The sequence below is a fragment of the Rhincodon typus genome, chromosome 20 (assembly GCF_021869965.1).
Source record: "Rhincodon typus isolate 14 chromosome 20, sRhiTyp1.1, whole genome shotgun sequence".
NCBI classification, from domain to species: Eukaryota; Metazoa; Chordata; class Chondrichthyes; order Orectolobiformes; family Rhincodontidae; genus Rhincodon; species Rhincodon typus.
The window spans coordinates 43,630,960-43,643,178 of NC_063351.1; the positions used below are offsets into that span (position 1 = coordinate 43,630,960).

The following is a 12,219-nucleotide window of genomic DNA, read 5'->3' on the forward strand; positions in this document are numbered from 1 at the left end:
GAAAACAATCTGAGTTTGTCCAATCTCTCCTCATACCTAAAACCCTCAAGATCAGGCAACATCTTGGTAAACCTTCTCTGCACCCTCTCCAAAGCATCCATCTCCTTGTAGTATGACGACTAGAACTGCATGCAGAAAGCAGACCATTTGATCAATCTTGGCTGAAGATTGAAAATAAACTTGACCATTTGAAATTAGCCAGGCTTAATATGTGAGGAGTCAGCGAGTTGAAGCCCAGGAGGTGTGTCATAATATGTCCAAACAAGTGGCACAGATAAGGTACCTAGCTGATAGATTCCCCTACCATGGGGAAAAAACTAAATCTAGAGGGCATAGGTTTAAGATGAGAGCAGAGAGATATAAAAGGGTCCAGAGCATCAATATTTTCACACAGGGTGGTGAGTGTCTGGAATGGGCTGCCAGAGGTGGTGGTGGAAGACAGTATAAATTCATCATTTAAGCAACATTTAGACAGACATGGATGCGGTAGGTTTGGAGGGATATGGACCAAACGCAGGAAAGTGGGACTAGATTGATTGTGAAGACTGGGCATCGTGGGCAAGTTGGGCTGACAGGCCTGTTTCCATGCTGTAGACCTCCATGAGTGAATTTAAGAAGGAAAAATAATAAGCTAACAGCAGAAATGGGAGTGAGCGGTGATCATATTGACATATATAAGCTTCTGAGGGAGTCTGAGATGATAGGTATTCCAAAGATGTCTCCCCACTTGGGGGAATCTAGAATTAGGAGAAACAGTTTCAGAATAAGGAGTCAGCCATTTAAGTTGGAGAAGAGGAGCAATTTCTTCTCTTAAAGGGTCATTAGCGGTTGGAACTCTCTCCCCCAATTACCAGCAGTGAATGCGCCCTTGAATATTTTTCAATTAGGGTTGAACAGACGTTTGATTAACAAGGGGAGTTGTGCTATTAAGAGTAGGTAGGCAAGTGGAGTTAAGGCCACATCAGATGAGGCATGATCTTATTGACTGGTGGTGCATGCTCAAGGGCCTAAAAGGCTGTCGCCTCCTATTTCTTATGTTATTAAGTTGGTATTCTATTTAACTATAGGGAAGACTACAGTTGTGGTCAATCCCCCACCAACTGATCACATAGAATTAGTGACCAGGAGTTTTCTTGTTAGTAAGTTAGGTTGGAGGGGGTGGGGGTGCTGCAGGGTGAGAAGGAACGTTGACATTGTCTTCTCAGTCAAGGACAGTGAGTTCAATTGTAATTCCCCTGCTGTCATCTTGGAAAAGTAAGGTTCCAACCCTGGTTGAAAGTATTCCTGTGCAAATGGTTATGGGGCATATGTATTTAATATTTCAGATGAGTTGCATCTGTATCTCGTGTTATTTACAGATTTTTTTTGAACAAAATCTAGAATTGAAACGAGTTACTCCTCAAAATGCTGTTTCTTTCATGAAGCCGTGATAGAATGTGTAAACATGGTAAGATCCTGGGGAGTGTTGCTGAACAGAGAGGCCTTGGAGTGCAGGTTCATAGTTCCTTGAAAGCAGAGTCGTAGGTAGACAAGGTGGTGAAGAAGGCATTTGATTTGCTTGCCTTTATTAGTCAGTGCATTGTGTATAGGAATGGGAGGTCATGTCGTGGATGTGAAGGACATTAGTTAGGCCACTGTTGGAATACTGTGTGCAATTCTGGTCTCCCTGCTGTAGGAAGGATGTTGTGAAACTTGAAAGGGTTCAAAAAAGATTTACAAGGATGCTGCCAGGGTTGGAGGGTTTGAGCGATAGGGAAAGGTTGAACAGGGTGGTGCTATTCTTCCTGGAGTGTCGAAAGCTGAGGGGTGACCTTAGAGGTTTATAAAATTATGAGGGACATGGATAGGGTAAATAGACATAATTTTTTCCCCAGCGCGGGGGAGTCCAGAACTAGAGGGCGTAGGTTTAGGGTGAGAGGGGAAAGATTGAAAAGTGACCTAAGGAGCAACTTTTTCACACCGAGAGGTGCGTGTATGGAATGAGCTGCCAGAGGAGGTGGTGGAGACTGGTACAATTGCAACATTTAAAAGGCATCTGGATTGGCATATGAATAGGAAGGGTTTGGAGGGATATGGGCCAAAAGCTGGCAAACGGGATTAGATTTATTTAAGATATCTGATCGGCATGGATGAGTTGTCTGAAGGGACTGTTTCTGTGCTGTGCATCTCTAATTACAGGTGAAGTTTGGATGCATTTCACACCAGTTAGAACTTGCAACACACTTCAACTTAACTGTATCCATCCACTGAAATGGAAGTGCTACCTGTTGGTGAGGCCTGTTATGGAGTTCTGCGTGCAGTTCTGGTCACCCTGTTATAGGAGGAATATCATTAAACAGGAGAGGGTTCAGAAAAATTTAACAGGATGTTGTTGGGGCTGGAGGGTTTGAGCTATAAAAATAGGCTGGGACTTTTATCACTGGAGTGTAGGAGGTTGAGGGGTGACCTTTATTGAGGTTTATAAAATCACGAGGGGCATAGATAATGTGAATAGCAAAGGTCTTTTCCCTAGGCTGGGGGAGTTCAAAACAAGGGGGCATATATTTAAGGTGAGAGGGGAATGATTTAAAAAAGACATGAGGGGCAACTTTTTTAACACAGAGTGGTTAGCGCATTGAATGAACTGCCAGAGGAAGCGATGGATGCACTTGTTACAATGTTTAAAAGACATTTGGATAAGTTCATGAATAGGAAAGGTTTGGAGGGATATGGGTCAAATATAGGCAGGTGGGACTAGCTTGGGAACATGGTTGGCATGCACAACTTGTTTCCATGTTGTATGACTGTATGACTCACCTGTAGTTTAGTGTGGTGCAGTTCATTGTAGTAAATAGAGGGGAATGTGGGATTGCATGCGACTGTTTTCATTGTTCATCCTTTGAGACTGAAGAAGCAGGTGGAATATCATTCTCATTTTCTGCAGTGAGTTCTTTGAATGTATAAATCTGTTGTTTGCAGACTGAACAGTGCCTCCCAGGGTCACTGAGGTTGCCATCTTGATATTTCAAAATGAGACTTCCTGACCTGGTTATTAAATTCAACATGAGCAATACAAGAAGCCTGATAATAGGAGATATCCACATGAATGGGTTATCGTTAGATTTACTCATCCTGAACGAGTTGCTGCTGTTTATAGATTAAACAAAACAAAAACCAAAGAACTGTGAATGTTGGAAATCGGAAACAAAAACAGAAATTGCTGGAAAAACTCAACAGGTCTGGCAGCATCTGCTTAGGGAAAATAGAAACCCTTCCAGTGATCCTTCTTCAGAACTGTTTGCAGTTAAGGAAATGTTGGTGTAAATGCTGAAGATGGCCTGGGGGGAGGGTGGAGGAGTAAACGATAAGTGGAGGTGGGAATGGAACCCATAGAGAGAAAAACAGTTGGGCAGACAAAGGAATGGGTAAATGTCAGCCTGGGAGGATCAATAGCTGCTAATGGGAACCATTATTTGGATTAAAATGCTTGCTCCTTTTATAATAATGCTTCCATCTGGTGTGCTTTCTTTTCTCTCCATAGTTTAATTCACCTGGATGAGATGGTGAATAAGACCTGTAGTAGCTGTGAGGCTGCATATCGAGTCCTCTACTGGGAAGACCATTCGCTGTCTGTCCTGTGAGTGAGTGTTTGATTATCTTGGAGGTGAAGGTGGTTGGGGGAGTGAAGGTATGATGCGGGATTGTAAATTTGCTGTGAATTGCCTAATTTTGACCAATATAATAATGGAAATAGAGCAAGCATGATGGTGGAATTGGTCCTCGCATGATTTCTATAACCTTTCTGGTGGTGGAACAGGTGAAACAGAAAACTTGTTTCTATATACTTCAGGGTGTCCCAGAATGCTCTACAGCCAATGTCGTCCATTTTGAATATAGTCACAGTTGTAATGGAGGAAATGCAGCAGCTAATTTGCACACAGCAAGCTCCCATAAACTTAGCCTGTCCTTTGTCTGTGACCTCCCCCGCCTCTAACTCTCCAAGACTACTACTTTTCCAGTTCTGGCCCTCTGCACACTCTGATTTTAATCATTACTTTGATGCCACCATGTCTTCTGCCTAGCGCTGAAATTATATCCCTAATATTTCTAGGAGATAGCAAGAACTGCAAATTCTGGAAGTCAGAGTCGATACAGTGTGGAGCTGGAGGAACACAGCAGGTCAGGCAGCATTGGAGGAGCAGGAAAGTCAACGTTTCAGGTTGGGATCCATCATCAGGACTCCTAATGAAGGGTCCCGACTTGAAATGTTGACTTTCCTGCCCCTCTGTTGCCTGACTTGGTGTGTTCCTCCCTAATATTTCTTCTCTGCATCTCGTTCCTCCTTTAAGTCAGTCTTTAAAACCTAGCAGTTTGATCAAGTTTTTGGTCACTTATTCTCATGTTTCCTATGTTGATCAGTGTCAAATTTTATTTTCTAATGTTCTTCTGAAGTATCTAGTGACGGTTGGGGGATAGCCGGCACTAGAATTGCCTTCCCTAACCTAGAGAATATAGTAAATACTAATTGAATACAGTTATAAATCAGAATTTTTTGATTGTTTTGCTCTACCAAGGTATTTTTTAAAGTAGTGTTTAGAGCTGAAGCAGGTGGATGGGTTTCAGTTTATGATTTTTGTTATGATCCCAACAGATGGTAGTCATTCCAGACTGAGGCGTAGTTAGATAAACCATAAGTTATATTTTTGCAATTTGATTGCGAAGATGACCAGTTACTGAACATATTCACAAGAGGGTACCAATATACTTTAACAAAAGAACATCTAAGTTTATTGCATACAATAGGAAAAAAAATGACAATGTACTTGACACAATATAAGAACTATTTGAAACAGCTTTCTAGAAATAAAAGATTAAACTTTTTACCTTCAACAACAATCTTACAGATGCTCAAACCTCAATGGAGGACCACTTTAAAGTGGGTACAGCTGTAAATTAGTTCTGTTCTGGCAAACATCTGGATTCACTTGATACTATCTTCTTTAGTTAATGTTTTGTTGACACCCCGTGACAAACTAATCTCACATATTCCTTACGTTTTAATATGGATTCCTTAAACTCCTCTTCCATAGTCTTCTGTTCCTAGAGCTTTCACTTACTGATAAGACATCAGTTATAATAGCAGAATTAAGCCATTTGACCCATTGAATCTGCTCCACCATTCAATCATGGCTTACATGTTTCTCAACCATATTCTTCTGCTTTCTCCCCATAACCTTCATCCCTTTAAGAATCATGAACCTCTGTGTCTCTGTCTTAAATTCACTCAATGGTTTGGCCTTCACAGCCTTCTGCAGCAATGAGTTCCACAGATTCACCATCTTCTGGCTGGAGAAATTTCTCTTCATCTCAGTTCTGGAAGTGAAATAGACCTTCTTCGTGAGGCTGTGCCCTCAGGTCCTAGACTCTCCTGCTAGTGGAAATATCTCCACTTCTACCGTATTCAGGCCCCTCTGTATTCTGTAAGTTTCAATCAGATTTCCCCTCATCCTTCTAAACTTCATCAAGTACAGACCCAGAATCCTCAATAGCTCCTCGTGTGACAAGCCCTTCATTCCCGGGATCTTTATTGTGAGTCTTCTTTGTCCACCCCCCCCGCACCCCCAAATGCCAGTCCATCGTCCTTCCCAAAATTACTCCCCAAAATTCCAAACGTAATCTGACCAGGGCATTTTACAGCCTCAGCAGAATATTACTGCCCTTGTATTGTGCCTTCATTACACTGAGTATTTCTTCTCTCCTGCCAAATTTTTCTGGAGGCTGCTAAATTGCATTGCTGCTCTTGCAGACATTTTTTCTCCCTGAATGATCTGCTTCTATGTGAAAGGAACCTGCATAGTTACTTCCACACCTGAATAGTTCCGTCTTTTCTAAAAGGAACCCATTTCTCTCCCTGCATTTGTGTTACGAGACACCTTGCTGCAATGTAGCAGTTCTTTCTTTTTCCTTTCTACTTTGTTTTCCAAGGCACTGAACTATTCTCAAGGGTTTTTTTTTTAAAAAAGCCTCATTTAAATTCATGTAAACAAATTTCCAGACACAATGGAGCTATTCTCAGAACTCAGAAATGAAACCAAGTCCTTTTTAACATACACAGTATGGAAAAACTGTATGTGAATCTGTCCACTTTGGAACCGAGGTTTCCAAATAAAATTAGGTCATGAACCTTCATCACAGTAGGGCAAATGATGGAAAGGGTTCAAGGATCTGAATGACCTCTCCTGTCATATAAGGAGACATCAGAACACATGTCTGGAAAGCGGACTTATTAATGCTGGATGTTTACCTTGCTTTATGTTTTGTTTAGGTTTTATGGGAGCCTGCTGGGAATGCTCTCCATCGTTTATCTCCTCCCACTCTGCTGGGTCATGGTTCTTCTGAACAGTTTGTTATTTCTGGGAAATGCAGATTTCTATAGGGGTAAGTGATTGAAAATGTGGATGTGATGGTCTAATTGATGAAAAGATACTGATGAAAGGGCAGATTAAGATCCAGGTCTCAACTGCTCCCTCAGCATCTTTATAAAATTATGAGAGTGCCCTTGTCTGTATCTCGCTCCTTTGGCTCATGTTTCCAGTTCAGAGTAATTTGTTATTTGTGACTGAGGAGTTATGAGCTCCCAGTTGCCTCAGAAGATTAGCTGATTGCCTTAAAGAGCAGGAGATTAATTTTTCATGTTTTTCCTGTATCGGTTGTAGGTGTTGATGTTTTTGAGATTCTGTGGGGGTAGAGGTATATTTATTCGTGTATGAAAAGAAGGAAGGAAGAGGAGTATTACTGGTTGGCCAAATTCTCACCACTCCTATAACTTTATCTCACTTGCTTTGCAGTGAATATCTGCAGAATATTCTATCCTGAGTTTGCGCAGTTTGCTGTGTAGCAAATTTCACTCCAGTTTATCCAGTAAACTTAATTGCTCAATCCCAATTACAGAGTAAATGAAACTTTAACAGCAGCACATAATGTTTCCGAATGCTTCAGCTCCTGGTCATAGAATTAGTTCTTAATCTAAAGGATTACTGTGCAAATGATTTTCAGCCACTAAATCAGCTTTGTGAAATTTTGTACTGAGCAAGGTAAGAGATTGTAGTGGACAACTTTGAACCCTGTGTCCACATGAAGCTTCTTAGAGGCAAAGTGCTCTGATGAAAACAAGGTACCTCAATGGCTGACATATTTTTAAAATTCTTGTGTGGGATGTGCTTGCCACTGGTTTTGCCAGCAGCTATTGTCCGTGCCTAATTGCCCTGAGAGAAAGTAGCGACACGTGCAGTGCTCTGAGGAAGGAAATTCCCAGACCTTGAAAGTGCAGGAATGGAAAGTTGGGATGGTGTGCATCTTGGAAGGGTTTTTCAGGTGGTGGTGTTTCCATATACTTGTTGTCATTATCCTTCCAGTTGGTGGATGTTGCAGGTTTGGAAGGTCCTTTCGAAAGGAGCTCCATGTACATTTCCTAAAGTATGTTGCCATTCTTAAATTTTGACTTGGCCATTCAGGTGCTGTGCAAGCTAGTCTCCCAACTTCCACTCTCATAAATTGAGCACCTCCAAACCTCTACTACTTCTATTCTTTTTCTCACCAGGTTCCTGTCACCCATTTCCCCCTAAAATGGTTCACAGTCATGATTGCTTCAATTTTATAAACTTCTCATCCCTTATTTTTAACTCATTTTAGGCCCCACACTCTCGAATTCCCTTCTTAAATCTCTCTGCTACTCTACCTTTCCCTTTACTTTTAGAAAGACCTCTTTGACCGGGTTTTTTTTTCTCATCTGACCTGATACTCCCGAATTGATTTTGTGTCACATTTGGCGTAAAATTGCTCCTGTGAAATGCCTTTGGATGTTTTACTTTAGAAGTGCTATGTAAATGTGATACTGTACTCTAACTGAATTGCCTTTCAGAAACAGCTGGTACAACCTCGAAGGACTGAAAACCTTCCTGTCTTTACTGAATGATTTTTTGTTCACTGGAATGTGAGCATTTTTGGCCATGCCAGCATCTATTGCCCATCCCTAATTGCTCAGAGGGCAGTCAACCACTGGAGGTCTGGAGTCAAAATAGATGACATATTTCCTTCCCTAAAGGATATTAGTGAAGGGCAAGAGTGAGTAGCCAGAGGTTGTGATTCATATTAGTACTAATACATAGGCAGAAAGACAGATGAGGTCCTGCAATGGAAGTTCAGGGTGTTAGGTAGGAAGTCGAAAAGCAGGACCTCTAGGGTTGTAATCTTGGAATTAGTTCCTGTGCCACCTTCCAGTGAGGCTAAGAATAGAAAGATTGTATAGTTAACAATGCGGCTAAAGTGTGGGTGTAGGAAGAAGAACTTCAGATATGTGAATCATTGGCTTCCAGAGCAGGTGGAAACTGTACAAGAAGGATGAGTTGCACCTAAACTAGTGGGGCACCAATCCCCTGGAGGGGATGTTTGCTAGTGCCACTCGGGAAGGTTTAAACTAGTGTGACAGGGGTGAGGGAACCAGACCATAAGACATAGGAGCAGAAATTAGGCCATTCGGCCCATCGAGTCTGCTTCGCCATTCAATTATGGCTAATAAGTTCCCCAACCCCATTCTCCTGCTTTCTCCCCATAACCCTTGATCCCCTTGATAATCAAGAACCTATCTATCTCAGTCTTAAATGTACTCAATGACCTGGCCTCCACAGCCTTCTGTGGCAGTGAATTCCATAGATTCACCACTCTCTGGCTGAAGAAGTTTCTCCTTATCTCTGTAAAGCAGTAGGTCAGGAAGTAAAATGACGGAAGAGGAGTCAGAGGTGAATACCAGAGACGAAGAGCAGACAGGGAGAGGATACTGATCATGGCAGTACTGGTGGTCTAAGGTGTATTTATTTTAATGAGGAGTATGACAGGTAAGAAACTTAGAGCTTGGATTATACATTTAACTATGATGTTGTAGCTATTACAGAGACTTGGTTGAGAGAGGGCCAAGATTGACAGCTTAACATTCTGGGATTTAGATGTTTCAGGCAACATAGGGATGTAAAACGTGGAGGAGTTGCATTACTGATAAGGGAGAATATCACAGCAGTACTAAGAGAGGACACCTTGGAGGGCCATATGGTAGAGCTCAGGAAAAGGAAGGCTGCAGTCACTTTAAAGGGATTGTACTACAGGACTCCCAACAGCCTGCGGGTGATAGAGGCACAGATTATGGATTAATGTAAAAACAACAGGGTTGTTGTGGTGAGTGATTTTAACTTTCTGTATATTGACTGGGACTCACTTAGTGGCAGGGGCTTCCATGGAGGGCAATTGGTTAGGTGTATCATAGTTTTTTGAAACAATATGTAAATAGTTCGACGAGGGAAGGGGCCGTATTAGACTTGGTATTGTAGAATGTGTCCGGCCAGGTGATTGAAGTTTTAGTGGGGGAGAATCTTGGGAACAGTAACCATAATTCTGTAGGTTTTGAAAAACTTATGCATAACAATAAGAGTAGTCCTAGGGTGAAAGTACAAAATTAGGTGAAGGCTAACTGCGATGAAATTAGGCAAGAACTGGGGAATATAGATTGGGGCTGGCTGTTTAAGGGTAAATCCACATCTGGCATGTGAGATTCTTTTAAAGACCCATTTGATTCGAGTTCAGAACCAACATGTTCCTGTAAAAATGCAGGATAAGGATGGCAGAATTCCGGAACCTTTGATGAGAAATTGAGAACTTAGTCAAGAAGAAAAATAAGGTATCTGCAAGGTTTAGGAAATTGAAGACAGAGCCCTTGAAGAATACCAAGATAGCAGGAAAGAACTTGAACAAGGAATTAAGACCTAACAGGGACCATGAAATGTCTTTAACAAGCAGGATTAAGGCAAATTCCAAGGCATCTTGCTTGAGCAAGAGGGTAGCTAGGGAAAGGGTAGGTTCACTTAAGGACAAAGGAGGAAATGTATAAATGGAACCGGAGGAAGTGGATGAGGTCCTTAAATATTTAGCGTCGATATTCACAACGGAGCAGGACACAGTGGATGGTGAATCTCAGGAGGGCTATGTTGATATTCTAGGGCATGTCAGTATTAAAAAAAATGAGGTATTGAGTGTTTTGAAAAGTGTTAAGGTAGACACGTCCCAGACCTGATGGGATCTAGCCCGGAATGCTGAGGGAGGCAGGTGAGGAAATTGTTGGGACTTTTGTATCCTCTTTAGTCACAGGAGGGGTCCCAGAGGACTGGAGAATAGCAAGCGTTGTTCCTTTTGTCAACAGGGATACTCCAGGAAATTACACGCTGGTGAGCCTTATGTCAGTGGTAGGGAAATTATTGGTGAAGATTCTTAGGGATAGGATTTACTCACATTTGGAAAAATTTTTTTTTTTCTCACCAGGTTCCTGTCACCCATTCCCCCTAAAATGGCTCGCAGTCATGATTGCTTCAATTTTTATAAACTTCTCATCCTTATTTTTAACTCATTTTAGGCCCCACGGGCGGTGGTGGGGTGTGGGGCAGAGGTTAGATGGGGAGAAAGAGTTGCAGCAACAGCCCCAGGCATATTCTCCTGAGGACTGGGAGAATACAACAAATGAGCGGTAGCTGAGGAGACCTACTCCGTGGATACTTTGGGTAAGGGAACCTCCACTTTGTCAGTGGTGCATGCTCAGCAGCTTCCTATTGCCTGTTGCAGCCAGTAAACCTAACCAGCTCTGCATATGCAGGGTCCATTTTGGCATTATCAATAATCACTCTATTTCACGGCCACAGCTCTGGCACAACCAAAGCCCATGCATTAATTGAGGTTCCTGATTCCAATCATGGAAGTGCTGCCAAAGAGGAATAAAGCAAATTTTGGTGGCATAGCATTTTGAATATGATCACAGTTGTCAAAACCTGATTGGAAACCAGTTCTTGATGTGAAATTTATTTTCCATGGAAATGCACCAAAGGGTCATTGCAATGTAGTCTGTCCCTATAGGATCGTGTAATATCTCCTTATGTTCATCATTGGATCTTTAATACTGATCATTAACTTTTATTTTGTTCCCTGATCTCATCCCCTTAGTTGCTCCCCCCAACTTCCCCAGAAGCATTGATTCAAGTTTTGATTGTGTTTTCTCTTTCTGAACTGCAAAGGTTAAATTCCAAAGAGAAATTACATAAATTAGGCTTCTATTCCCTGGAAGTTAGAAAGTTAAGCGGTGACTTAATTTAAGTTTACAAGGTATTAAGGGAAGATGATAATTATTTCCACTGTTTGGAGAGTCTTGCACTAAGGGTGCAGCCTGACAATTGGAGCCAGTCATTTCATGAGTGAAATTAGGAAACACTTCTGCAAGCATCAGGTCGAGAAGTTTTGAAATTTCTTCCATAAATAGCCATTCGTGTAAGATCCGTTAATTTTAACAGAAGCTGACAGATTTTCTTTTGAGTCAAAGGGTGGGAGCAAAAATGCCATATAGTGGGAGGTCACAGATCAGCCATGATCTCGATGAATAACAGATCAGGTTAAAGGGCAAGTTTCACACAGGGCATCTGCTGGGAACTTCCATGCATTGCTGATCACTGTGATGATGCATTGGCATTTGCATCTGCACCGCAAGATGCATACTGGGATGGGATTTATCCTAGGATTCTCTGGGAAGCTACTGAGGAGATTGCAGAGCCTTTGGCTTTGATCTTTATTGTCATTGTCTTCAGGAATAGTGCCAGAAGACTGGAGACTAGCAAATGTTGTCCCCTTGTTCAAGAAGGGGAGTAGAGACAACCCTGGTAATTATAGACCAGTGAGCCTTACTTCGGTCGTGGGTAAAGTGTTGGAAAGGATTATGAGAGATAGGATTTATAATCATCTAGAAAGGAATAATTTGATTAGGGATAGTCAACACGGTTTTGTGAAGGGTAGGTCGTGCCTCACAAACCTTATAGAGTTCTTTGAGAAGGTGACCAAACAGGTGGATGAGGGTAAAGCGGTTGATGTGGTGTATATGGATTTCAGTAAAGCGTTTGATAAGGTTCCCCATGGTAGGCTATTGCAGAAAATACGGAGGCATGGGATTGAGGGTGATTTAGCGGTTTGGATCAGAAATTGGCTAGCTGTAAGAAGACAGAGGGTGGTGGTTGATGGGAAATGTTCATCCTGGAGTTCAGTTACTAGTGGTGTACCTCAAGGATCTGTTTTGGGGCCACTGCTGTTTGTCATTTTTATAAATGACCTGGATGAGGGCGTAGAAGGATGGGTTAGTAAATTTGCGGATGACACCAAAGT

At 42.0% G+C, this 12,219-nt stretch overlaps 1 protein-coding gene across 3 annotated transcripts in view; it reads left to right on the forward strand.

Annotated features, from left to right (window-relative positions):
• The window catches only part of zfyve27 (zinc finger, FYVE domain containing 27), a 161,547-nt gene that overhangs the window by 19,878 nt on the left and 129,450 nt on the right, over positions 1–12,219 (forward strand). For 2 of the 3 annotated variants that reach the window (XM_048609059.1, XM_048609057.1), the window contains exons 4-5: positions 3,521–3,616; positions 6,305–6,417. In XM_048609059.1, coding sequence (XP_048465016.1) covers positions 3,521–3,616; positions 6,305–6,417 — 209 coding nt within the window. The remainder of the gene's footprint in view (positions 1–3,520; positions 3,617–6,304; positions 6,418–12,219) is intronic. The other variant, XM_048609058.1, reaches the window with a different exon arrangement.